At 50.1% G+C, this 26,137-nt stretch overlaps 1 protein-coding gene across 1 annotated transcript in view; it reads right to left on the reverse strand.

Moving 5' to 3' along the window:
• The window catches only part of TNR (tenascin R), a 389,837-nt gene that overhangs the window by 55,089 nt on the left and 308,611 nt on the right, over positions 1-26,137 (reverse strand). Inside the window, exons 4-9 of the mRNA XM_012765050.3 lie at positions 24,342-24,818; positions 18,783-19,046; positions 15,884-15,999; positions 13,386-13,536; positions 8,325-8,594; positions 388-573 (exon numbers count right to left, since the gene is read on the reverse strand). Of these exons, the coding sequence (XP_012620504.2) occupies positions 388-573; positions 8,325-8,594; positions 13,386-13,536; positions 15,884-15,999; positions 18,783-19,046; positions 24,342-24,818 (1,464 nt within the window). The remainder of the gene's footprint in view (positions 1-387; positions 574-8,324; positions 8,595-13,385; positions 13,537-15,883; positions 16,000-18,782; positions 19,047-24,341; positions 24,819-26,137) is intronic.

A 26,137-nucleotide genomic window follows, 5' to 3' on the forward strand; every position in this document is an offset into this window, starting at 1 on the left:
GGCCCGAGAAGGCGGTGGACCAGGCAGCGCCCGCTGGGCCCCAGCCAGCGTCTGGGCGCACCTAACAGCGGCGGGAAGCCCTGGAATGTCTGCACCGTGCAACGGCACAGCCAGACACGGACTCTGACAGGGTCACCGATGGGGTGACGACAGGATTGCAAGGGGCAGGAGAGAATGTGGGGCTTCTCAGCCACTGCAGTGGTCAAGATCAGAGAGGATGGCGGCTTAGACCAGGTGATGGACAGTAGTAGAAATATCTGATGGGGACTTAAGAGATGAAAGCCATGGGAGGTGGTGGTGGGTTGGATGTAAGGGGGAAGGTTGGGGAGAGAGCTGTGAGGGTGTAGACTCAGCAACCTCCACGCACCCAGAGGTAGTTGTACTCACCTGTGAGGGTGGCCCTGGTGGTTGGGCCAAAGCCCTTGGGGACCAGCACCTCGTGGTATTGCTCTCCCGCCAGGGTGCTGTACACAACTTTGTACTCCTGAACCTCGGCCTCGCTGTTGTCCCACTCAAGGTCAAGGCTGGTGGCCGTGCGGGAACCAACTCTCAAGTTCTTGGGGGCATCAATCTCTAAAAACAGACAGACATCACCAACATCACACACGATCGTGCACGTTTGTGGTGCATCTTGCACTTTAAAAAGCTCAGCGGTGAGAGCCCACACTCGGAACCTCTGCTCGCGCGGCGCGCCCTGCGTCGCCCTTCGCCTTCCAGCCTGGCACAGGAAATTCCCTGGGCGTTCCGGAGTCTTGCTTGGGAGGTAAATACCAACACACTATGCACTCCCCATTTCCATTCGGGAGTTCCAGTGGTGTCCTAGAAACTTTAAAATGAACCAATTAACGTCAGAAACTTAAGAACAAAGCAAGTGAAACCCCAGGAGGATAAAATCAGAGACAAGTCCTGAATGACTAAGATGGAATAGGGCACTATAACATCTGACCACTAAGCAAATAAGACAGTCGATTTCCCGATTTCGAAGCTTCAGGTACCCTCCCCAGGCTCACTCGCAGACGCCACTGTGCGGTGGGGACACGGGCACCCTCCCCAGGCTCACTCGCATACGCCGCTGTGCGGTGGGGACACGGGCACCCTCCCCGGGCTCACTCGCATACGCCGCTGTGCGGTGGGGACACGGGCACCCTCCCCAGGCTCACTCGCAGACGCCGCTGTGCGGTGGGGACACGGGCACCCTCCCCGGGCTCACTCGCAGACGCCGCTGTGCGGTGGGGACACGGGCACCCTCCCCGGGCTCACTCGCAGACGCCGCTGTGCAGTGGGGACACAGGTACCCTCCCCGGGCTCACTGGCAGACGCCGCTGTGCGGTGGGGACACAGGTACCCTCCCCGGGCTCACTGGCAGACGCCGCTGTGCGGTGGGGACACGGGCACCCTCCCCGGGCTCACTCGCAGACGCCGCTGTGCGGTGGGGACACGGGTACCCTCCCCGGGCTCACTCGCAGACGTCCCTGTGCGGTGGGGACACGGGCACCCTCCCCGGGCTCACTCGCAGACCCCGCTGTGCGGTGGGGACACGGGCACCCTCCCCGGGCTCACTGGCAGACCCCGCTGTGCGGTGGGGACACGGGCACCCTCCCCGGGCTCACTCGCAGACGCCACTGTGCGGTGGGGACACGGGCACCCTCCCCGGGCTCACTCGAAGACCCCGCTGTGCGGTGGGGACACAGGTACCCTCCCCGGGCTCACTCGCAGACGCCGCTGTGCGGTGGGGACACGGGCACCCTCCCCGGGCTCACTCGCAGTCCCCGCTGTGCGGTGGGGACACGGGTACCCTCCCCGGGCTCACTCGCAGACGCCGCTGTGCGGTGGGGACACGGGTACTCTCCCCGGGCTCACTCGCAGACCCCGCTGTGCGGTGGGGACACGGGTACCCTCCCCGGGCTCACTCGCAGACCCCGCTGTGCGGTGGGGACACGGGCACCCTCCCCGGGCTCACTCGCAGACCCCGCTGTGCGGTGGGGACACGGGCACCCTCCCTGGGCTCACTCGCAGACCCCGCTGTGCGGTGGGGACACGGGCACCCTCCCCGGGCTCACTCGCAGACCCCGCTGTGCGGTGGGGACACGGGCACCCTCCCCGGGCTCACTCGCAGACGCCGCTGTGCGGTGGGGACACGGGCACCCTCCCCGGGCTCACTCGCAGACGCCGCTGTGCGGTGGGGACACGGGCACCCTCCCCGGGCTCACTCGCAGACCCCGCTGTGCGGTGGGGACACGGGCACCCTCCCCGGGCTCACTCGCAGACGCCGCTGTGCGGTGGGGACACGGGCACCCTCCCCGGGCTCACTCGCAGACGCCGCTGTGCGGTGGGGACACGGGCACCCTCCCCGGGCTCACTCGCAGACGCCGCTGTGCGGTGGGGACACGGGCACCCTCCCCGGGCTCACTCGCAGACGCAGCTGTGCGGTGGGGACACGGGTACCCTCCCCGGGCTCACTCGCAGACCCCGCTGTGCGGTGGGGACACGGGCACCCTCCCCGGGCTCACTCGCAGACGCCGCTGTGCGGTGGGGACACGGGCACCCTCCCCGGGCTCACTCACAGACCCCGCTGTGCGGTGAGGACACGGGCACCCTCCCCGGGCTCACTCGCAGACGCCGCTGTGCGGTGGGGACACAGGTACCCTCCCCGGGCTCACTGGCAGACGCTGCTGTGCGGTGGGGACACAGGCACCCTCCCCGGGCTCACTCGCAGACGCCGCTGTGCGGTGGGGACACAGGCAGAGGCTGTGAGGCAGTGGGAAGAGCACAGTCTTTGGCGTCTGGCCTCAGCCGACCCCAGCTCTGACACTTTTGGTAGCGGGACCATGAACATGTCTTTTAGCTTCCCTTGGCCCTGCTGACCACCTCTGTGAAAGGGACAAAAATGCTGGCATTTTGTCTTGCTGTGTGCATTAGACAGTGACTGTGACGTACGTGGCCCTGCGCCGGGCACAAAAATAAGTGCCAAGCCCGGGCTGGTTCCCCGTCGCCCCCGAGCTTACCCCAAGTGCCCCCAACATGCAGCTGCCCCTGCTCTGGGCTGCAAGGAAGGCCCGGCCTTGGGTTCTCTCCTGCAGGCCTGGGGAAGCGCTTCTCTCTAGCGGGGCTGGCCACCCCCTCGGGCTCATTGGGTAGAAACAAGGTAAACAACTTGCAGTGTGATAAAATGCAGCCCTAAAAATCTGCCACTTAAAAAGTTCCAAAGAGTTCTTGTCTTTGAGGCTTGAACTTTGGAGTGAACCAGCCATTTGTTCTGAGAAAACCTCCAGTGGATTGTTTTCATTTGCAAATGCAAGGCAGGTTTCCACCAATTGTTCTGGTGGAAGACTGAACTCAATCTGAGCAGAAGCTTTGGAGTGAGAAGTGTTCTGTTTAGTGATGTGAGTTGGGTGAATCTCTTAGCAGATTTGTGGCTCTGTAGCTTGTTTTTCTGAGAAACGTTTCCCTACTCAGTGTGCTTCAGCACGCCAGATACTTGCATCTTGGTGTGCCGGGCGTCCTTCCCTCGCGGTGGGATGGAAGAGCTTGGGTGGACAGGCACGTGGGGGATGCACGTGAGGAGAGACGGGCAAAGGGGCTGGCCCGGGCTTGGGGTGTGCCGCCCGCCCTGTGCTGGAACAAAGTGAGTTCAGGGTTAGGGCTGAGCTTGCGACCTGTACCGAGTGCCCTGCACACCTAAAAACCTACCCTTGGAAATGTTAGGCTGTGGTTCTGTGTTTGGCGTTTGGGGGTGTTTGGGGTGCTGGTCACAGGCCTGTGCCCTGTGGGGAAGAGCGATGTTTTCTCGGAAGGGTCCAGACCCCGATCCCAATGCCAATGATCCTGAAAGAGGCCACTCCTGAGAGTAAGGGCTTGGCAGTGGGCTGTTTGCTCCCCCAGGCCTTGAAGCCTGGCCTCTAGGAGGGGCAGCTGAAGGGCGCCCCTGTCGGTGGAAGCGGAGCTGGTCCCCGCAACCTCAGCAGGTCTCAGGGGAGGCACAGACAGATGTCCAGTGGAGCCCTGTGGAGGGGCGGCGCTGTGACTCTGGTGACAGCTGTGTCCAGCCTCCAAAACATAAACTAGGCCAAGCGATTCCCCTGCCAACATTTCAGTTACTTCCTATTACAAACGCCTAATCGTGGTCTGCAGGGCTCTGCGTGACCTGTCCCGGCCTGCTTCTCAGATATCACCTGGGAACCCGTCTATCCTCATTCACTGTGCTCCAGCTCGGAACACGCCAAGCTTGTCCCCACGTCAGGGCCTTTGCTCTGGCTGCCACCTTTGCCTGGAATGTTCTTCTACAGATCCTCAGGCTTAGGTCATTTAGGTCTTAGTTCAAATGTCACCTTGGATAGAGACCTTTCCAAACTACTCAGTCCACTGTGGCCATCCCTCTACATCACCCATTCACTTCTCATCACAGTACTCATGGTTGAAATGATTTGGGTGCTTGTTTTCCTCTTTGTTGTCCAGTTCTCCCCCTGGAATGTAATTCTTGTGAACCAGGATCGTATCTATTTTGTGTATTCTGTAGCCTCGGTGCCTAGAACAAACAGTGCTTGAGACCTGGTAAATGTCCAATAAATACATGTTAAGTGACTGAATGAATATTGTCAGTTCTCTGTCTTGTTTGCTACGTCAAAGCCTTTAGAAAAGTTTTGTTAACTATTTTAGTGGTGGAGCTTTGAGGATGCTTGGGTGGGCAGGTGCGGGGAAGAGAGCAGCCCTGACTGGAGGTGCTGGTCTTGCAAAGGCAGGAAGCCCCCTTTGTGATTTGCAGCCGGATTCTTGGCTGAGGTTCAAGTGCCATCAGGTTGAAATTGCGAAAGAATTTCCTGGAGAATCCTAGAGTGGAATCACTACGAGCAGGTAGGGGCTTCAACTGTTGTGCCTTGGGAGTTCCCTATTAATTTCCTGGGGCTGCTGGGTGTCTCAACAATTAGAAATATATTGTCTCAAAGACTAAATGTCAAGGTGTTGGCAGGGCCGCTTCCCTCAGAGAGCTGGGAGGGCAATCTGTCGAATGCCTCTCTCCCAGCTGCTAGTGATTTGCTGGTGACCTTTGGCATTTCTTGGCTTGTAGAAGAATCTCTCCAGTTGCCGTCTTCATCTTCACGTGGTGCTCTCCTGTGTGCATGTCTGCACCTGTGTCCAAATTTCCCCTTTGCATAAGGACACGGTCATGCTGGATTCGGGCGCACTCTAATGACCTCATCTTAATTGGCTTATCTGCAAAGACCCTATTTCCAAATAAGGTCGTATTCACAGGTACTGGGGATTAGGACTTCAACATCTTTTTAGAGGACACAATTCAAAGTATATCAGCAATAAAGAGGGGTCTGGGCATTTATGTCAGCTGTCGAAGCAGCAGCCTGTGGGCGACCACATGCCCTGGTGGCTGTGCGTGGTGCCTTGAAGGGACGCACTCAAAGAGGAGGCCTCGCGTGGAAACGGTCCCAGCAGCTCCTCCAGAGAGCAGCTGAAGTCAGAACGGCTGAGGGCAGGGACGGGTTTGGGGAATTGGCCTCTGGGTTTCCTTGGGTTGGCTTCTGTCCAATTCCTGGCCTTTGTGTGCTTCGATCAGGGCTCTTTCCTTTTTCAGCACAGCTCTAAGACCCAGGGAAATATCCCACTCACCACGCAGAGAGCAAATCTCTGTTTTAATTGCCTGTGCAATTAGTGCACTCCTAGTGGCAAAGCCATCACCTGGAAAAGCACTTTGGCTAATTGGAATTTAAGCAGAGTTCTGAAATGACTGGGGGCCCTCCCGCATCATTCAACTGGCACCTGCCAGCCCAGGCCTTGAGAATCTGTCTGCAGAGCTGTCTGTGTCTCCCCACTCCTTTCCCCGCCCTGCCTGCAGCAGAGGGGCGCAGGCGGGGGTGCAGGCCGGGCCCGTCCTGAAGGCAGCCACCCGACAGCTGCCAATCCACCAGGCAACAGGAAACAGAAAATCACGCCTCAATGAACTGAGACTCGGGGAGCTCCTGGGAGGCAGGATGTAATTGTCTTGATTGGAATTTTCCTGGGCCACCAGCCAATCCTGCTTCCATCTTGTCGACCTGAACATGGAGAGTTTGTCTTTCATCACGCTGCTCGAGAGCTCTCTTCTCCTGCTTTGCCTCTTCAAACCCCTTATCAGAGCAAAGCACAAAGAAACAACTTTTCAAAGAAAAACTATCTCGAAATTAAGGAAAGAATGCAGGACTCATGGTTCGTGGGAGACACCACCGCTCTGAGCGAGTGGTGGAGTGGGGAGGGGAGGAAAGGCTGACCTTGAACTAACCACGAAGGGACACTGTGGGATGTCCTTCCTCATGCTCGGCCCCGAACATTTTGGTTCAGTGAGGGAGACGGAGGGAAGAGAAATGGGCAGAATTTGGTTCCTTTGCTCAAGGAGCACACGCAGTCACGGGACGCCAAGATACGTGCAGTGAAAAGCCCTGTGGCGGCCCCTGGGAGGGAAGGCGGCATCCGGCGCAGGGGCTGGAGAGAAAACCCAAAGGAGCCTTTCAGAATCCCGCGCTTCCTTCTCTGCTCTGCCCGAGTCTGCGCTGGCTTCCTTTGAAGAGGGAGCTTTCCCTCTGGTGTCTCTCTGGGTGTAGGGAGCCTTGTCACAGACGCCTGCCTCCCTGTGCGCTGGGGAGGACGGACTCAGCTAAACACCGAGTTCCGCAGCAGGGCCGGGCACGGCCTTTCGGCTCCCTCTCTCGCGGGGCGGGCTGCCCTGGGGTTCAGGACTCACCTGTTCCTCACGCTGTGAGTCCTAACCCGAGTAGCCCTGACCTCTGCCACATGGAGAGACGCTTGCCAACTCCACAGTGGCCACCCAGCTTGCAAGCCCATCCGCTGTCACACTAAGCTGCGAGCTCCAGTATAGGGGACATTTTGGTGTCCATCTATCTTATTCGCTTTGTTAATCAATTGATTTTTAGACAGAGGTGGCGCAGAGAGGTGCTATTTCTTCAATAGCTCTGAGCCTCCTTGAATGCCCTGGGCTCACCCCTGGACGGGCTCTTAGGCCACAACCCAAAGTAGGATGCTTGAATTAGTGATTCTCCTTCTACTTTACCCCATCAGAAGATATTAGATCTTAGATCTTACAGTATTATCCGTTTTCTTTGATCCCTGGGACAAGTTGGAGTTGGCAGAGAGATTCCTTGACATGTGACCTTCCCAAGGCAGAGAGGCTGAGACAGAGAATCTGGGTTAGAAAGAGACTTAATCACTAACCTGTTCCTAGGCCCTGTTGACCCAGTGAGGAGACTTTCCGACGCCTCCTTTGGATGGTGCCCATCCTACTTGCCTACTAGCTGTCGGACTGATGGGCACAGAGAGAGGGAGCAAGTCATCCTGAGGTCTGGCCTTTCCTGACCATTAGTGAGGCTCTTTAAGAGTCCCAACAGCCTGGGCAGGGGGATGGGCGGTCATCACAGCAAGGCGGGAGACACTCTGTGGGCTCTATTCAGCCCTCGTCTATGGGAATCGGACCTCATACCAGCCTTATTGCTAGTGCCTACCAGTGGCATGGCAGTCACAGGATCTCAGCTGGACGGTCTGCCTATGGCTGTACAGGCTGGACTTTACCACCTCTTGGTGGTGAGGTCATTACTGATTTACAGAATTATTACAATGATTTCCAGTAAACAGCAATAAAATGTCTTGAGGAAGAGGCACATTTCCTGAACTCTAACAAAATTGTCATTTGGGCTAGCAATATGGATGTGTTCAAGACAAACTTGCCATTTTGTAAACAGGAAACTTGAGGCCCATAGTGGGGCAGGACTGGCATGAAGTCTCAGCTTGGCTGGTAGCAGAGGTGGGATAGAACACAGTTCTCCTTTTTGCAAGCGCTTTCCCTCTATAGTCTGATGTCAACATCCTCAGGAGGCCCTGAAACACTCCCTCCTTCTTCTTCTTGTTCTTGAGACGTGGTTCTCTCTGTTGCCCAGCCTGGCGTGCAGTGACATAGTGTCATCATAGCTCACTGCAACCTCCAACTCCAGCTCCTGCCTCAGCCTCCTGAGTAGCGGGGACTGCAGGCGCCCGGCGGCCACCACACCTGGCTAATTCTTCTATGTTTTGTAGAGAGGAGGGTTGGGGTAGGGTGGAGGGGTGCTTGCTATCCCCCAGGCTGGTCTCAAACTCCTCTGCTCGAGCGATCCTCCTGCCTCCGCCTTCCAAAGTGCTAGGATTAAGCCTCGCGCCACTGTGCTGACTCGCGTCGTTGTTGCAGGGCCTGTGGTTGCCCAAGCACATCTCCTCCCACCCCTCAGCACGCCCCTGCCTCGAGACACCCGCGGCTGGCGCCTCCCCCCCCTCCCCGCCTGTCACAGCTTTACCTGTTGTGAATTGGGTGGTGGTGGCACCGCTCTCGTTGGTCCCCCGGACGGCGCTGACGGACACCTTGTAGCGGGAGCCGGGCCGCAGGGCCTGCACCGAGTACTGGCTCAGGGGGGGCTGCAGCCGGAAGGTGGTCTTCCCGCCTTCCCCGCCCACCAAGCCGTATTTCAGCAGAATGAAGTCGACTTTGGCTCGAGGTGGCGTCCATTCCACAAAAGCCACGGTGTCGGAGACGTCTCGAACCAGGATCTGCGTGGGCCCGTCGATGACTGCATGGGGAGGATCAGACAGAACGAGAAGCTTGGTTGAGAAGACAGCCTTCAGCGGCAGCCCTGTCCTTCCCTTCTCACGCCGTCCGCCAGCCAGGGAGAGGGAGAGTACCATCGGCCCATTTTACAGACGCGGAAAGTGAGACACAGGAAGGTGAAATCTCTCTCCTGAGGACTCGTGGTTTGGCAACGGGGCACTGACCCCGGAACTCGGTTCCCTGAATCTCGCTCTGATTCTCTGACCAGGCTGTCGCTTTCAGGTGCGGCCGTCCCCACCCGTGCGGGGGGAGGGCGCTTCCTAACTCGGGGGAGTCAGCGCTTGTCTCTCTGGACATGACGGGACGACCACCCACCCGAGACTTCCAGCGGGGCTGCCGAGGAGGTCTCCGCGGGGCGCAGTCCACGCTGCTGCCGAAACCGTCAAAACCCTGAAGACACTCGCGTTTGCGGACTTGAAACACGCGGCTTGGGAAACTCGCCCTGCGGCGTAGGAAGGACCCTGGCTTTGGGACAGCTTCATTTGGGTCGCTTTCCCCCACCTGTTCTCACATGTTCCTGAGCCAGAGGGCACTGCAGTCACCTCGGCCTTCGGGATCCCAGCACGTGGCCCGCACAAGCCCGTCCCTGGCGCTGGGCCGTGAGGGGACACCTAGCGCTGGCTGGCTTCCTGCAGGGCCCACCGCCCGTGCTCCAGCACCCACCTGGGTCCTGTTCACACCGCGAAGACGGGGCGGGGGGTGTAGGAGGGAGCAGAAACCAGAGGGCTTAGTGAGGAGAACAGAAGGTGGCGTTCTCAGCTCCCCGCGGATGTCTGCGTGGCCAGCATGCCCTTCTTTGAGAAGGGCCGATTCCTTGCTAACAGAGCAGGCCTCGCTTCCGTGTTCCCATTTACTATGTGACTGCACCCTCTGGCTGGAGCTGGTTAATATTAATATTAATATTCTCTGAGGGTTTGCAGTTGAAACCAGAAAGCCCGGTTCTCTAATGAGGCTGTGCTGGACTGAGCAGAGCCAGGGCTTGTGTGGCCATCTTCGCCACGTTGACACAGAAATCAAAAACACTTGATCTGGAGAAGGGAGAGGAAGAGACGGAGGGAGACAAAAATGAGTGACCAGGTGGAGCTTCTGGAAGGATACAGAGGGTGACTGGATTCCTGACACCCCGTTTTCTGACTCAGGTCTTTTGCGAGGCCCAGATGCATTTCTGGACCTGGGGCTCCCCTGAGACACTCTATGCCCTTCCGGTAAATTCTCTTTTGCTTCAGCTAGTCCTAGCAAGTTTCTCTTCCTTGTTACCAGACAGGCCTGACTTGCTTTTTTTCACCTGTCCACAGGGGCCCACCTCCTGCTCGTCTCCTCCAGGACTGTCGCAGGCTGACCTTGTGCCTCTCCATTTTTCAAAGTCGGGCCTTTTTTCTGGGCACCCGTCTTCCCTCAGGGGTTAAGCCGAATCCTGTTCTCTACTAAGCCGTTTAGGATTTTTGTTCTAGCATCAGCTAAAATGAAGATCACTGGATCATTTTGGCACCACCTGGTTTGTAGTTGAAATGAAGTCCTGGTTTTCATACCTGCGATAGTAATGTGATTTAACAGAGCCCATCTGGTCGGTTTCTTTTCAGCATACTGTACTTGGTGGTTTTAGATAACATGGGCCTTCTACATGTGATTTAATTTAATTATGAAATGGAGCAAATGACCTTATAGTTGTATGAGCATAACACCTGAAATATAGTAGACACTCAGTTGATGGACTGGACAGTCAGTCCTCTTCATTCTTGAGAAAGAAGGGGAAACATTTCAATGAATTGGAGCTTTTTTGGGGGAAAAAAAGGTGTCAGGGAAACTCAAATGACCGCATGAGGCTATTGTCCTTCAACTCTTTAAATGCACAGAACCCTAATGGTAAGGACCGGGCGCATCAGAGTGTGATCACGCAGCACAGGGCTCTGGCTGCAGGAGGGCTTGTAATTTGCATCCACAGAATGGCCTGCCTGGAAGAAGCCAGTCTGAGTGCCTGAGGAGGACACAGAGCTTCGCAGCAGGGGCTGGTGTAGGTCAGACCTTAGCAGAAGGAAATAATTAAACAATCGTTTCCTAAAAACAGCGGACAGGACTGGGAGCCGGCCATCTCCGTCTTTTCCGTGGCCGCCTTGGACTCTGCCCTCTGGCTGGCCACTTGGTAGCAACGCTCCATTCCAATCACCGAGGCATCAGCTTCCTTTCAACTTAGGTCCCCGTTTCTAAACAAACACAAGTCCTGCTCAAAAAGTAAACTGGAATAAATGTTTTTCCATTTCCTCATGACTCTATATATGATGCCAAAATATGAAGGATTTTTTTTTTCTTAATTGAAAAAAAACCTCTTCCTAGATTTATCACAGATTTCTAGATCTGGAACTTTAAATTTTGATCTTAAGGAAATTCCAAACCAAAACATACTGCAAATTTTGTAAAACTGTGGTCTGGCCAACCTTGGTTGGACTGCCTTCTCTAAGTACTCTCAATGCTTTAGGAGAAAAACATCTTCAGCTGTAAAGTTCTCTGTCCTCTTATGTGCTGTCTTCTCCTTGCAGCCTTTTGTCTCCTACTAATGCTTTCTTAATATCAACTCTCAGGAATGACTTGGACACCCTGAGAGTTTCCATATCAGAAGAGGAGAATCTGTACGTGCTGCTGCGGGGCTCAGAATAGGGTACCCCAAAGTGTGGCGCCTCGCATGCAGAGTACTTGGAACTAAAGGGTACTGACAGGGCCTCAGCAGCAGCCTTTGAAGCAAGGTCTCTCTGACCTCTCCTGTCCTCCTGTCCCCTGCCCCTCTCACTCCTCTGGAAGCCATTCACAGAAATCAGAATTGCTCTTCCCTAAAGTGGGCCATAGAAAGTAGATCTCCTCTCCCACAAAGCAAACCATAAAACCTAGAAAGGTCACTCTCTCTCCTCTCCCTTCTCCCTTGAAGCTCATCATTCCAGAGGGGTTCTGCTCCACTGGGGAGGCGGAGAAGGAATCCTACGCAGGGAGGTCAAGAGGAATCAGAATAGACCACCTCGCTGGCTTCCCCACTTAGTCATCGCCGTTAGACCACAGCCTTTGTGCAGACACATTTCCACACCACTGTCTTTTCCTCGCCAGACCTAAGCAGGGGTCTTCATTTCTACAGGCTCCAATGTCACGTAAAACTTTGTTATGCTTTCTCCTGTTAACATGTCTTTTGTTACGGGAGTGCTGGCTGTGCCCCTTGTGATGGGTGAGGAAAGGTGTCACACCTTTTCCCTCCTGCATGTCACACGCCAGCTCTCCAGGTTCCAGCAAACCCTTGGGAACAGAGCGATGGAAAAACTCCAGCCACTGGCCTTCTAGAGAGATTCCTACACAGCACTTTAGGTTTTGTGGCTATGGGGTTTCTTCTAAAACATACTATTTGGATTAGAACAGCAGTTTTAAAGCCTTTTTGTGGGAGGAGGGGGGTAAAGCTCTTTTTATTTAAGAACAAAATTTTAAATGCCTGTACAAAATATAAAACAGATCCAAGCGGAGCTGCCCTGGTTGGGGGCACGGAAGAGGGAGTTATTAGAGGCCTGGCTCTCCCCTGATCCTTGCCTCGAGGCACTGCCATGGAACCCTGGTCACTAATGGAACATAAGTGAATGCTATGATAGTTTTGAACGCATGTTTTCTGGATTGGGTATGAGCTTCAGCACCTGATGCTGTTTAGTTTGGATTCAAGTAGCAAAGTATTAATCACTAATCTGTAAACGTGGTCTCATTACATAGGGTTGTGCTTCCCTTTTCTGCCAACTTGGCCTTTTGTCCTGGACTTAAGACTGGCTTTCTGGGATGTCAATTTCTGTTAATAAAAAAATAAAGCTGTACTTACGTTCACCTATCTCGATTTCTATTACTAACAGGGAAAGATGCTTAATCTCTGAGTTTTAGCTCGCCCATCAATAAAATGAGAACCAAAAATTATACCAAATGCTGTTTGCAAATTTTGAGACATTCTTGGTGAGGGCACACACATATGCATCCCAACTGCTAATTTACAACATTGAAGTTGAGCATTCTCTGTTAGCTAAGGAAATAAGAAGGCAAAATACAGCACAATTAATGAATCAATGTGAAAATACAATGATTTTGAATGAGATGAACTATGGGGATGAAACAATAATAAACTTTAGCCATCACCTTGAACAGTGACCCAGCCTATCCCTACTGGTTTTGACTGACTGGGTTCCTACTGCTTTCACTTCTAAGCATGTTCCCAGGTATGCATGTGTGCGTCAGGGGCGGGTGTTGAGCACTTACTCTCATCCACATGGTGCTAATCACCTTGTGGGCTTTATGTAATTTACTCTGCATATTAACTTAAGGAGGTATTGTTGCTCATCTTTGTAAAATGAATTGAGGTTTGGGAAGGTTTAGATGATTTTATCCAACTATCACAATAGGCAAGAGGGAGTCAGCTTTTCCTGGTTCCAAAGCTCATGACACTAGGGCCTGGCAAATGAGGCTTCTTAGTGAGTAAGATCAGAAGAAACATACTGTGAATCTTAACAAAGGATTTTATCCACAGGACTCTCTCCCAGATGTCTGTGCTTGCAAGGATGAGCAAGAAGGAAGAGACCAGCTACCATCTGGTAGAGAAGCTCCATCTCCAACTACCGAAACCTTCTCAGCTCTGAGATAAGTCCTAGCACCTCCTTTGTCTCTGCACCTCTTGGGCAGCTCTGCGGTTCTTTGCCCTGACCCTGAGTGACCCAATGGGTGGCCATAAGGAGAAGGCTGGGGCGCTCACCGGTGGAGACGCTGGCCGAGGTTGGGGGGCTCCGGGCCTGTTCTTTCAGAGCCACCACATTGACAATGTACTCCTCCCCGGGCTTCAGTCCCGTCTGGTTAAAGGACGTAACGTCACTGGGGACCTGTGCAATCACTCCTCCTTCATTGTTCTGCAGAGTGGAGAGAAGTGGAGAAAGCAAAAACCAAAATCACTGGGAGAGAAATCTGATGAGAGAAAGATAGAGATGTGGACCACTAACTGTGAGCGTCTATTCCCACTGTGCTATGACAGTCTGGGGCCACAAACAACTTCTAGCAGGCTCCATAAGAATGCCACCAGCCTGTGAGGATTCAGCAAATGGAGAACCAATTTTTGAGAACATTTATTTGGTCTCTCCTGAGTTTGCTGAATTTGCCAATAAAAATTAGTCATGAGGTGATGCAGATTGGCTCTTGCCAAAGTTTAAATGTTCGATGGTTACGGTTAACATCTGTCAGAGTTTTTTGGGCACTTATTGTAATGAGCATGCCCTTGGCTATTTAGAAGAGTTATGTGTGTTTGTGTGTAAACATCTTCCAACTCTAACATTCCCAGATTTTTTTAATGAGCCGGAGCTATTATTTTGCTATATCTGGAGTTTCTCATGGTGTGACATTGGGTACAAATCTGTCAATATCTTATTTTCCCTTCACTCAGATGAGTTAGGACTCAGTGACAACCAACTAAGAAGTACCCCCCCCAAAAAAAAAAGGAAAGAAAAGTAAGCATGCAACAAAGAATAACACAACGGAGAGAGGAAGGAGACAAATAGGTGGAAGAGGAAGAGAATGAGAAAGAGAAACTGGATGTTGGATCCAGGATTCATTATTTATTATCTATCTTTCTATCTTATCTTTATCTATCTGTGTATCTAACATACATTTTCTATGCACGTCTCTGGGAATGGAGGAGACAAGAGGGCCCTTTTTATGGCACTGCCCTTCTGCCCTACTCTTTGGTTTCTATTTATGTCACCCAGAGTGCCCTATATATATATAATTTAAAGCCATACTCTTGTAAACAAGTCAGTGTGATAAATGCCCCCCAGTGGCCGCAACCTACAGACCACAACAGTCATCAAACCACGTGGCCATGCATTCGACCTTGGCGTGCTCTGGCTAGCCCCCCTTAGAGTTTTACATATTGGAAGTAGAATGGGAGAACCTGTCATAATTTTTTCTGCCTGAGCAGCAAGGCGACATGATTCTCTCTTCCCTGTTAGAAACCCAATTGCCTGCCACACTTTATTGGCCATTTTAGCTCAGATAAGACATATGATAAAATATTTGTACAGAATGTCTGTTCAGATCTATTTATCTTGCCATGCTATGACATGACTATGTCCACATAAGAGAATGGGGCATCCAGGTTTGGCAGACAGAGCCCTGAATTAGGAGGTGGAGACCCAGGTGCTCATTGTGAGGCTGTCACTGAGTGGGTGTATGGTGTTCTTTAAGTTTTCTGAGTCTTAGTCTTTATAAACTTAACTGCATGTAAAATGAGGGACTGTGCCCTGTGAACTTGAAGGCCTTTTGTTACTCCAGCAATCCATGGCTGTAAGACTTTTGAAGTAAAAGAACAGTGAAATCATAGTCTTGGTAGCCAAAAATGTGTCATTTGTCATTAAGTCTGATGAATGACTGAAAAAATGCTCTTTGATGTTGAAAGATGAAGACAGAGGGAAGGAGTATGATTGAACTTTATATCCCAATGAGTGATATAGTTAGGGAGGACATCTTGGGTCAGCAAATTCTGGAAAACTGGAGTCAGTCAAGTACCTCTGGAAATTTGGAAAAGTAGGTTTTAGGGTTAGCAAAATAAATTACTGCTTTAAAGAGTGGAAAGGAATCTTAGGATACTTTTAAACTCACAGACTGATAATATAATTTCTGTAAGGAAAATGTTGCTTAATTAATAGGTTATAAATCCATCATGAATAATTCAGGTAAGCCATGGTGATTTTGTGTCATGCATCTAACCTTTAGAGATTGAAGCCATGTAGGCTGGCTTTTTCTTTTTTTTTTTTTTTTAAGCGACTGCAATCATCTGGCATAGGCTGGCTTTTTCTTCAGTGCATCTGTCTACACAGAATGAAACTTTGGGTCGACTATGTGACTGACTCAGTTTGGCTTTTCTTATAACCTAAAGGGAGGGTCTGGTTTTCGTGCTCACTGAAATCGTGGCTCACCAAACCCTGGAGCTATCTCAGCAGAGAGCTGGAGCTGGTGGCTGCTGCCTGCACCCTTCGGTTACCTACAGCCAAGGTGCCATGCTCAGGGTCACTCTTGTTAGCCAGTCCTTACTACACGTTTGGGAAAGACATGCTCTATGGCCCAGCCCTCCACAACATGTTCTTTGGTGCCTTTATGACATGGAGAGAGATATTGGGTAGTGCCCTCCTTGCTGCCACTGATTCCAGGTTGAAGGTACATTTACTCCAAATGAGGCTGTTTAGCAGTCTAACAGGTGAGCGTTACCTTTGGAATGAAGCTGATCTCCCACCCATCGAAGGGAAATGAGAAGGGCTCCCACTGCACCTCCACGGTGGTCTCTGTGATCGTCTTGAATTGTAGCCCTTGAGGAGTGGGGAGATCTGGAACACAGCAATGTGGGTGACAATGTCACGGCTATCCCTCAGGACGGAGAGGATTGCCTGGTGCTTTGTCTTGGTAAACTCGCTCCACACCATGGGTGTGGTGGTGTCTGGCGGACAATCCCAATCTTACTGCAGACGCAGTGAGTCCCAGGTGCAGGTGGCCCACTCCATTGTGTCCTGGTGCTCAGTGTTGATGGAATACATGGGTAGACTCAAAACACAATCTGTATTCTATATAAATCATCTTTGCACTTTTTATTACATACTAGGTTAATGTTAAAATGCCAAAGTCACACTGCCCTTACTAATGTGGCAAATGTTGGCATTTAATATATAACATAATGCCTTTTTCAGAGGACCTGAACACTATCTTTAGAAGCTTTACAGGATTCCTGGGAGGCAATATCATGGCTAATATCACTATTCTCATTTTTTACACAGGAAAAGGGAGGCACGAAGTTGGCTAAGGATGCAGAGCAAGCCAATTTCAGAATAAATACTAGACTGCTTTTCTTGATCATCTCATGAGCATTCAGCATATTTTGTTTAGCTCCAATCACTAAGTCTAGGATGGTCTCAATTTTTTCATTTCATGGGCACAAGCAAAACAAAGGCATACACCAAGGACAATAGCAGATGCTGGGATTCTGCTCTTGTTATACTTTCTATTTCTTTTCCCCAGTTGTTCCTTCATTATTTTTCTCTTCTCTTCTTCACTCACTTTTGCCTCACTTATTTTTTCTTTTCCTCTCTTAATCTCCCTCTTTTCCTCTCCCCAACCGCCCCCAGCCACACACACACACATGCACGGGTGTAGTGAGGTGGAAGTGTGCTTGTCCCAGTGGAGTTCCAATTACCGCCCTAAAATACGGCAGCATGACTTTTCTCAGTTCTCCAGGGAGCCTGCTCCCATTCCAGCTTGTCTCTCATGGGCTATTCCCTTTGGAAAACTGACAGATTTTCATCCTTCCCGTGAGGAAGCGTTCTCACGTTCTCTGGTTGGAAGGCAGGACTGATTGTGAACCCGTGTCACAATCATGTCATGTCAGGTGGTTTATGTGATGTTGTCCTTGTCACCTGGGAGCTTGCCTGAGGGGATGCCCTGAATTGGCATGAACAAGCACCACAGGAGACGGATACCTCGTCCCTGCACGTGCATGTGGACCAGAGAGGAGACACTTGGGAGTCGGGCCAGACATTTGGGTGGTGACCCATCCTGGAGCAAGGTGGGAAAAGCAGATGGTGACCCGTCTTTCTACACAGTCATCATAGATATTTAAAACCAGTTCTCAGGCACCAGAGGAATTTTGTTTTCAAAAAAGTTCCCACATAGACAGAGATAATTACAGGCATATTAACAGAGTCAACATTCATAGGAGGAGCCCAATATCACGACAGGATTTCTGCTAACTGAAAAGCAAGGGAACAAGGTGGCTTCTTAAATCCCTTCGCCTCTGCCTGTCCTTGTAGCCTCCGATGCTCCGTTCAGTCCTCGAGCTTCCATGGAGCCTTCAAGGCCAACTCTTCCTACCTTGACCTTTTCCTTTCCCAAACTTTCTTGGCATTTGTTACCAAATACCATCATGCCATTTGAGACCTGCATAAAATGGGCTCGAGTCTCTTACCTCTTACCTGGTGACAAAGCCCATTTACTGACTTGGGGCTTTCTGAGTTCTCAAAGGCTTGTGTTCTCATGGTCACTTCTTGGTCCACTGTCTTGTTATAGCTAAAATCTGTGTACCACTCATACCTCGTCTCCTTTGAATGTTCTCTTCTCTTTTCCCAGAATTTAATCAGATATAGCCCCCTTTTCCTTGATATCTCTGAAGACTTTCCATGTGAGGCACATGGGCATTTGTGTGCATTCAAGTTTTGGTAGTAAACTTGGGTGATGAACATGTCTCTCACCTAAATCCCCCCATGTGGCTTTTGAAATTCTAAAGTATACAGGCTTATTGTAACAATTTAAGAATTCAGAGGTGAATAAAGAAAAAAATACTTTCCTATCTCCTTCTTATTCCACTCTTTGATGTGGTCAGCATTAACAGCTGGTATGTGATCTTTCATATTTTCCTATGCTTAAACATATACAAAATATAGATGCACATCTATAGACGTTTCCCCTGTTGTAAATAAAGAAAAATTATCCATCTCTTATGGAGAGGAGTTAAGCTTGTTCTCTGTCTCTCTTTTTCCTCCCATTGAATCTTTCTAAACTATGTTCTAGAGCTTCAACTTTTATAACTAAAATGAACTATCAGGATATTTTGCTAACAAAAGACCATGAAGAAATTACGTCACTTCTCTATCAGAAGAGGATGTTGTTAGCTGTGGTTTGAAATAAGGTTTTCCCCCACTCTGCTATACACTTACCATCTGTAACATACCATTTAGCACTTGCTTATTAGGATGTATCCTATTTCATATTTTCTGGTTTTAAATCCTCAACCAGATTCAAAATCTGTATAAGTCTTATATGTTACTTGACTTCTAAGCCACAGTCTAGCTTATAACAAGACAGTGCTCAATAATTAAATTAATTTTTGTCCTTTTGGTTCTATAATTTATGAAAGGTGCCTGAATTGGGAAATTCTTAATCGGAAGTGCCTTTTTAATGTTGTGCCCTCTCTAAGGGGGTCATGTCTGCAGCCCTTCCCCTCAGGCCCGATGACCATTTCAGGCATCCCTGAAGAATTAAGAAAAGACGCCACCATCATGAATGTCCATGATCTCATGTAGGAGAAAAGAAAAATGAAGCAGGATGGGGGAATGGTACGTACGGGTGGCCACCTTGGCAGTGATGGGAAGGCTGAGGATGTTGCTAATGACAGCGTAGACGCTGATGTTGTAGGTGAGACCTGGCTCCAGCTCCGTGATGGTGACACCACTCCAATCTCCAGGCACCCGCTGCTGGAGCTGGAGGCCCCCCAGGGCCATCGGCTGGTAAGAGATCACATATTCCGTCACTGCCATCGGCCCGTCCCATTCCAGCTCAATGGACCTGTCGCTGATACCAGCCACTCGCAAGTCCTCTGGAGGGGCAACTACCGGGAGGCAATACACAGACAGCATGAGCTCAGAGGATTGCCTTCCCCATGCTGGATCAACTTTCACCTCACCCCCACGCCACGTCTATACACTTCCGCTGGGCTCAACGGCTTTGAGTGATTCGTAACTCCCTTTGTGGGCAGGGTGCTGACTTTTCTGTGCTTAGCGTCCTGATCTCCATAAGGCCATGAGCTAGTGGGGGGCTGGAGCCAGCTCCTACTGGCTTGTGAAAGCTGCTTGTCAAATGTTCAGGAAATTTGCAAAGCCATTGTTAAATACAGCTATTATTAAAAATTCAATTTTATAAACTTGTAATTAAGCAAATTAATTAAAAACAAAGGTAATAAATACCCAAGACTTATCAATCTCAAAATATTTCTATTATCTAGGCCCTCAAATTAATTCACAGTGTTGTATCTTTCTGGCGGGAATACTATGTAACTGTGCTGCTGCACATGTGTGCCCAGCTCTGTGTTTAGTGATGCCATGGTGGGAGTTTGAAACTGGCCACAGAGAGAGTATTTACACCATGAAAATAGGCAAATGCTACAAATCAGGGCTTTTAATTTTTTATTTTTTCAGAGAGCCAGTTGTTAGATATTTAATAGCAAACCACTGGCCAGATGAAAACATTCAGTGGCCTTTCTTACAGCATTTCCCTTTTAAAGGAGTCTATTTAAGTTTTGAAAGAAATATAGCTTCTGTTAAAGTAATTTTTATTAACCTTGATCTTGGAGATGATAATAAAGAAACATTCTTGAGGACTTTGCTTTTCTCTCTTATTGTACTTCTCAAATGCTACTCAAAGGGTCACCAAAGGCTAAAACAAATTGAAATAGCCGTTGGTGTATGGTTGCCTTGGGAAATGAAGATTCACCAGTAAGTAGTATGGGCATTGAATGATTGAACTTTTAAGACTAATTAGAAGCTAACTCCAGTGTGGCTATAATTGGACCTGCCCTAGGTTGAATCAAAGATCAGGACAATATTTAAAGAATCATAATTAACTTATACATTTATATGTAGTAGGGCTTTGATTAGTTTAAAAGTTGTCCTTGGTTCTGAGTTTCTCCTCTGGGTAATCTCACCCTTTCACCTTTACAAGCCTGTCAGGCCTAGGCCAAGGGCTTTCACAGACCACGCGTGTGGAGAGGGCCTGCCTCTTGTGCTCCCGGGTCCTCCCGTAAACCCTCAACAAAAGCAGATAGGAGAAGTCCATTCGGCTGAGTCCAGCCTCAGGCTCATGGGATAGAAATTAGCAATATATATTTGCAATGCCGGACATTTTTGCTTTCATTGCTTTTTCCCCAAACCTTTCATTTAATAAAAGAGTCTAGAAAGTGAAGCTTTCTCTGATTGAAGATGGCAAGTGTTGACCAAAACAAAAAATTAAAAATTTATTTTTAAAAATTTATAAAACTAAAGAAATGCAAATGAAATTTAAGGAATTAAACTTTCAAATGATGTTTTATAAACTTGTATCATTTATAATCTTGACATTATTAGAGCTGTGAACAGCACTGAGACCTTCATGACAGCCTGTATGATGGGCACAGAATGACTCCTGGAGCAAGGAAAGAATTGCTGATACGCAGAACCTGTCAGGGTGTGCATGACTATGCCGATCATTCGTCATACACTAGTAGAATGCCAACCACTTTAACACGGATGATCTTATTTCACCCTCTCATTGACGCTATGGGATAGGTATCATTATTAATCCTATTTTATAGATGAGGAAATTGGGTCACATGGTCAGCAAACATAAAAGCTAAGATTTGAACCCCGGCAGAATGACTGTAGAATCTCTCGGCCAATTTACAATACCACTTTACATTTGTGTAGCATTTCACAGTCTATAAAACATTTTGGGATTTTAAAGCAAAAAAAAAATAGGTGCAAAAGAATTTACTATTTTGGCAACGTAAGTTGAAACATGAGCCTGGTGGCAAACATTGCCTCCACTTCTGACTGAGAGAGCAGCAGCTAGTGTCATCAAGGTGGAAGTAGTCTCGTGAGCTCAGTGGAGGAGACCTCCACACAGGCCCTACAACTTAGCAGTAGCTGTACACATTGAGTGTCAGTGATCCTTACAAACTGAAACGATATTGAACTACAGAGCAAACTATAAAAGAGCCTTATGCCTTGACTGAATGAGGTTATGGTGGGTGCAAAGTATTCTTAACTGAGAATAAGTTTTACTTTTTGGGGTGTTACAACTTCGAAAGTTGAGGAAGCAGGCTGTTGAAAAGGGAAAAAACCATGGCTTGAAACATTGGGATTGCTTATCTGCAAAGATGCCATGTTTTTTCTTTTAAGATCTTGCTTAAATTTTGCACTTATGTGGTGAGAGCAGTTGGAATTGGTTCTGTGATGTGTCTTGCTCCGAAGAGCAAATGGTTCCAGGTGCCAAAGGTTGGGCTGCCCTGACAGAGGCAGAGGCTGACAGTGATGAATCTGCACAGGTCTGACTGAAGTCCAGGGAACAGCTTTCTGGATTGTTTCAAGAGCCTGCTCTGATGTTTCTTTTATCCTGCCGACCCACAGGGGTTCTGGCAGCTCCCTGGCCAGTCCCCCACGAACCACCATCTCCGGGGCAGGTGTGGGCAAATGGTCGATGTGCTTCTCCCCCTCACCTCCCAAACGTTCTTTACCATTTGACAGGACTCAGCTTTCATATCAAAAGGGCCACTTGTTTGTGTATGTGGCTTTGACATTTTTATTTTTCAGTTCTGTTCTACTTAGCATCCCAGAGGGGATTAAAGAGTGCTAGAAGTTGGTAGGAGACCAGGGTTCTCATTCTTACTCTGCCATTAATTAGGTGCCTGGCTCTAGGAAAATCTCTGTCTCTCTGGACTGCTGCTTTTTAAATCTGTAAAATGAGAAGAAGCCTGGAGTAGCTTCTTTCTAAGGCCTGTTTCAAGTGCTCATATTCATGAATTTTTTGTTCTATTATCTGTAGATGGGCAGAAAACGAGGCCAGACAGCTTGAGATTTTGTCCCCTGGCACATGGTGAGCACAGATCAAGGCCAGGAGGCAAGTGTAGCGGCCCTGGCAACACTCTTCAATCACATTCGGGCACTGGAGACCTGGGGGACCTCAATGCCATCCACACAATGGGCAGCTGCTTTCTCCGCCCTTGCCAAAGAGAGGAGAGTGACCTATAAGGAAGTGTACTTTGTGGCTCTCCATATTTTCGCCTTCCTACCCTTCTCTCTCTCCTCACTCCTGTAGGCAACGGAAGCAGTCGTGCAGCAATGCGTGCACCTGTCCAGAAATGTCAAACAGTGGATAAATAGCCCCTTCTCCTGCAGCCTTTTCACAAAAAGCAAGCAAAGTAGCACTTTAGATAATGACCTAGATACTTCTCTGGGAGAGACCTGTGGCACTTGGTTTAAAAGGCAGGCCTTAAGAACAGGCCTCCCGCAGTGAGTGGTGCCTCCAGGGTTGCTATAGAAACAGATGGAGATTATGCAACTGTCCTTTCTTCACACGCCTTGGGAATCTGTAAGATAATTTATCTGGGCCTACAGAAGTTTTCCTCAAGTGACACGTGCTCATGGCTTGGACTCAATCCAATTGTAGCTGTGCTGGCAGCTGCTGAGTCTTCCCTGAGGTAACCAGAAGGGTTTGTCTCCATTTCAGTTTGGACCCTGGATCAGATCAAGATTTTATTTGCAAATAGACCCATCCTTGTAGAAAAGCAGGGTCAAGAACAAGACAGGTATGTCTAGGCCAACAAAGATGGAGTCTACTAAGAAGCACATGAGCGATAGACTAGCATTAACACAATGGCCCAGAAGGACCCTTAGCTTCTTCTGGGGCCTCTTAGAGCCTCACCCTCTAGGTGGGGACTAGAGCCATGTGCCAGTCAGCCTGCTTCCCACAACCTGCCTGGCGACTTCGGATTCAGAAACGATGAGGCTTGGCTTTAGCTTGAATTTCATCTAGGGACAATTGGTATAGTGACTATCAGTATTTTTAGAAAGATATTCCAATTCAGTAAACAAAATAGGGAGGCTATATGAAATAATTGAATATGGGAAAAAATTATCAAAATATTTTTTTTCCTGAGCCGCACATTACTGCTGTCTTTCTTTCCATTATTGCCATTGATCTTTCAAACACATTTAAGTTGAAGTCACAGGTGCAGGAAGCTCATCTGCTGCCCAGGTGGGGACCACTGGTGAGGCCGAGGGCCGAGGCTGGGAGCCGGCTTCACGGGGTTTCTCCCTTGCACGGAGGTCAGAGGCTTGATGGGAAACTCCCAGAGCTGCTCAATTAGAAGGCTTGAAAATGTTTGATTGTCGTTATTGTTTACTCTAAATCTTCCCAGTGGGCACTCTGAGTGCCAAATGGAAAGGATCAATTACTTAATCTGTACCGCTCAACCCACAAACAAACCCATGAGCAATCGTCACCGATTTAGTCAGAAGAGGACGAGCAATAATGAAATAATGACAAAAATCTGATTTAGGTAAAAAAAAAAAAAAATCAACCCCAATGAGATATTGATATTTTTCTCACTCTTGGATTTAGATCTCCATTTTAGGACATCCATCGCCTTTCTCTCAGTTTCCACTACATATGGGGTTGGTTCCAATTTGTTGTATGGTTATCTGGAACAAAGTGAGTCATAGCCTTTTAATATGCTGGACTAACTGTTAGAATGTTGGTTGTTTCTCAATGTCTTTAGTACTTTCTTCCTGTTTACTTAATTCCTGGCCTACATTTTTCTCCACATGGACACACTAGATCATTTCATAAATTAATAATGCCTTACAACCGGTAAGGTCCAAGGTAATCAGAAAGCCCCACAGCCTAACCACCATCCCTTGCAATAGCATTGTCAAAATTTTCCCTGGAAGATGGCAACAGTTGAGGGAGATATTTTTGAGCAGGTGGAACTCTTGGAATCCCTCTGAGTTAGCGAGGGGCCTTGCCTAAGGGGGTGCCGTGACTCAGCCTGTGCCCTCCCCACTTCAAGGACATTGGCGTGTTGTCACTGTTGTTAGCATTGCTTTTGTTCCAGTCTTGGGGGTAATGACCTAGCTCTCAGCCTGAACTTGACCTTTTCTGATTTCTGCTCCTTCTGCCTGGTAATCTGCCTCATCAATTATTATTGACTCAAGAAATCAGCTCTCTTGGAAAGCTAACGAGTACCACTCGATTGGGAATTATTTTGCTTAAAATTCACCTTCCCTTTCGTCCTCTTCCCCACCTGCCTGGAGGCGTCCAGCTGGCGTGCTGGACCACCCTCGCCGAACACCCGCAGAGCCGCCCTTCCTACCTGCCGAGCAGTCGGGGCCCCGGTAGCCCTCCTCGCAGACGCAGAGCCCCTCCTGGCAGTGTCCTCGCCCACTGCAGGCGTTCAGACACCGCTGCTGGCCGCAGTCCTCGCCAGCGTAGCCCTCCTGGCACACACAGGTCCCATTGGCGCATGTGCCCTTCCCCGAGCAGTCCCCGGGGCACCTCAGCTCCCCGCAGTCCTCGCCGGTGTAGGGCTCCTCGCAGACGCACTCCCCGTCCACGCAGAGCCCCCGGGAGCTGCAGTCAGTTGGGCACCGGAGTTCGGAGCAGTCGTCGCCGCTGTACTCGCTGTCGCAGATGCACTGGCCGTCCACACACACCCCCCGGCTGGAGCAACCCAGCGGGCAGTAGGGCTCTGAGCAGTTCTTGCCAAACCAGCCTTCGTTGCAGATGCAGCCACAGGACTCCAGGCTGAAGTTGCCGTGGCCGCTGCAGTGAGGGATGTAGTCCAGTTGCCCTGGAATGGCCAAGGAGAAGGTCAAAGGGCAGCAGTGGCCTCTCCTGTCAGTGTGCTGGGAGGAGTGGGCAGACGCCCCTACTCATCCTCCGAGCACATTCGTGTTGCGGAGCGTCAAGCTCAGCATGGTTTGGTACCCATCCAATTGAACAAGCACTTTCACCTAATGTGGGCTACCTGTGCCTAGCACCGTGCTGGGGGCTCTGGCCCCTTGCCTCCAGGAGCTCACCTTCAGGGTATCTGAGGTTGGGTTCCCCAGAAGTAGACCTTAGATGAAGATTCTTGCAAGAGTGATTTACTGGGAGGTGTTCCCAGGAGAAACTCCTAGGGAAGAGGGGGGTCGGGAGGGGAACTCCCAAGCCGGGGGCACTGTCAGCAAAGCGCCAGGAACAGCGACTGGGCTTCAGTCCTGCAGGTAACATCTCATCATGGGTTAAGGGTGGTCCTTGGGGGTGTGTGAGTTCCCAGGCCCCTCATTCTCTCTTTGGGCAAGACGAGAAAGTTCCAACAGACTGAGGACAGCCCTCTGACCAAGCTGCCCAGATGCTGGCTGTGGGGACCGGGAGGTGCCTGGGAGGATGTAGGCTGAGCACTGAGCTGCTATTCAGAGGAAGTTCGTCCGTGGCACAAACCTGTCCTGCTCCCTCCCTCCCTGCCACTTAACCGGCTCCGCTCATTCATCAAACCCAGTGCCAGGGCTATTTCAAAGGCTTCCGAGAACCTCAGTCTCCCCTAGGACCTCAGGATTCTATGCATCACTCTGTCCTAGCCCTTACTGCCGTGAAACTGCAGTGGTTAATTTATCTGTCTCGCATGAACCCAGTAAACTTAGTGAGCAAACACAAAGTGAGTACCTGCTCAGCATCCTTCTCTGCACTGACTCAAGTATGTAGAGTCCATTAAGTTACATCCTTGTTTAATTCTACCACTTCCCACGGCCCCCATGACCTGCAAATATACTACATTGACATTGCTTAGCATAGCTCTTCCTTGTAGACTTTTTCCACATCTGTGAGGGATCCTGGTGGGAAAACCCACTTGTGGAAGCCACCTGGCTTCCCGAGCAGCCGAGTCCATGTCCATGGAAACCTAGGATTTCCTGCCATTCTGTAGACCCATTGGAAAGACGAACTGACCTGACAGTGCTCACCAAAGACAGGGGACTGAACCACTGGACTTGCTCTTCTAGTCTTCAGACTGTTATTTACAGTGTTGGTTATGGGGAGAGGAGGTGGGAAAACCCATGAGATACTTCACTGCTCAAAGACTGCACCTAGCCTTGCTGTGTGTCGGGGTGAAGGTTTCTGGCACCCCCCTGG

The sequence above is a fragment of the Microcebus murinus genome, chromosome 2, assembly GCF_040939455.1.
Source record: "Microcebus murinus isolate Inina chromosome 2, M.murinus_Inina_mat1.0, whole genome shotgun sequence".
Taxonomy (NCBI): domain Eukaryota; kingdom Metazoa; phylum Chordata; class Mammalia; order Primates; family Cheirogaleidae; genus Microcebus; species Microcebus murinus.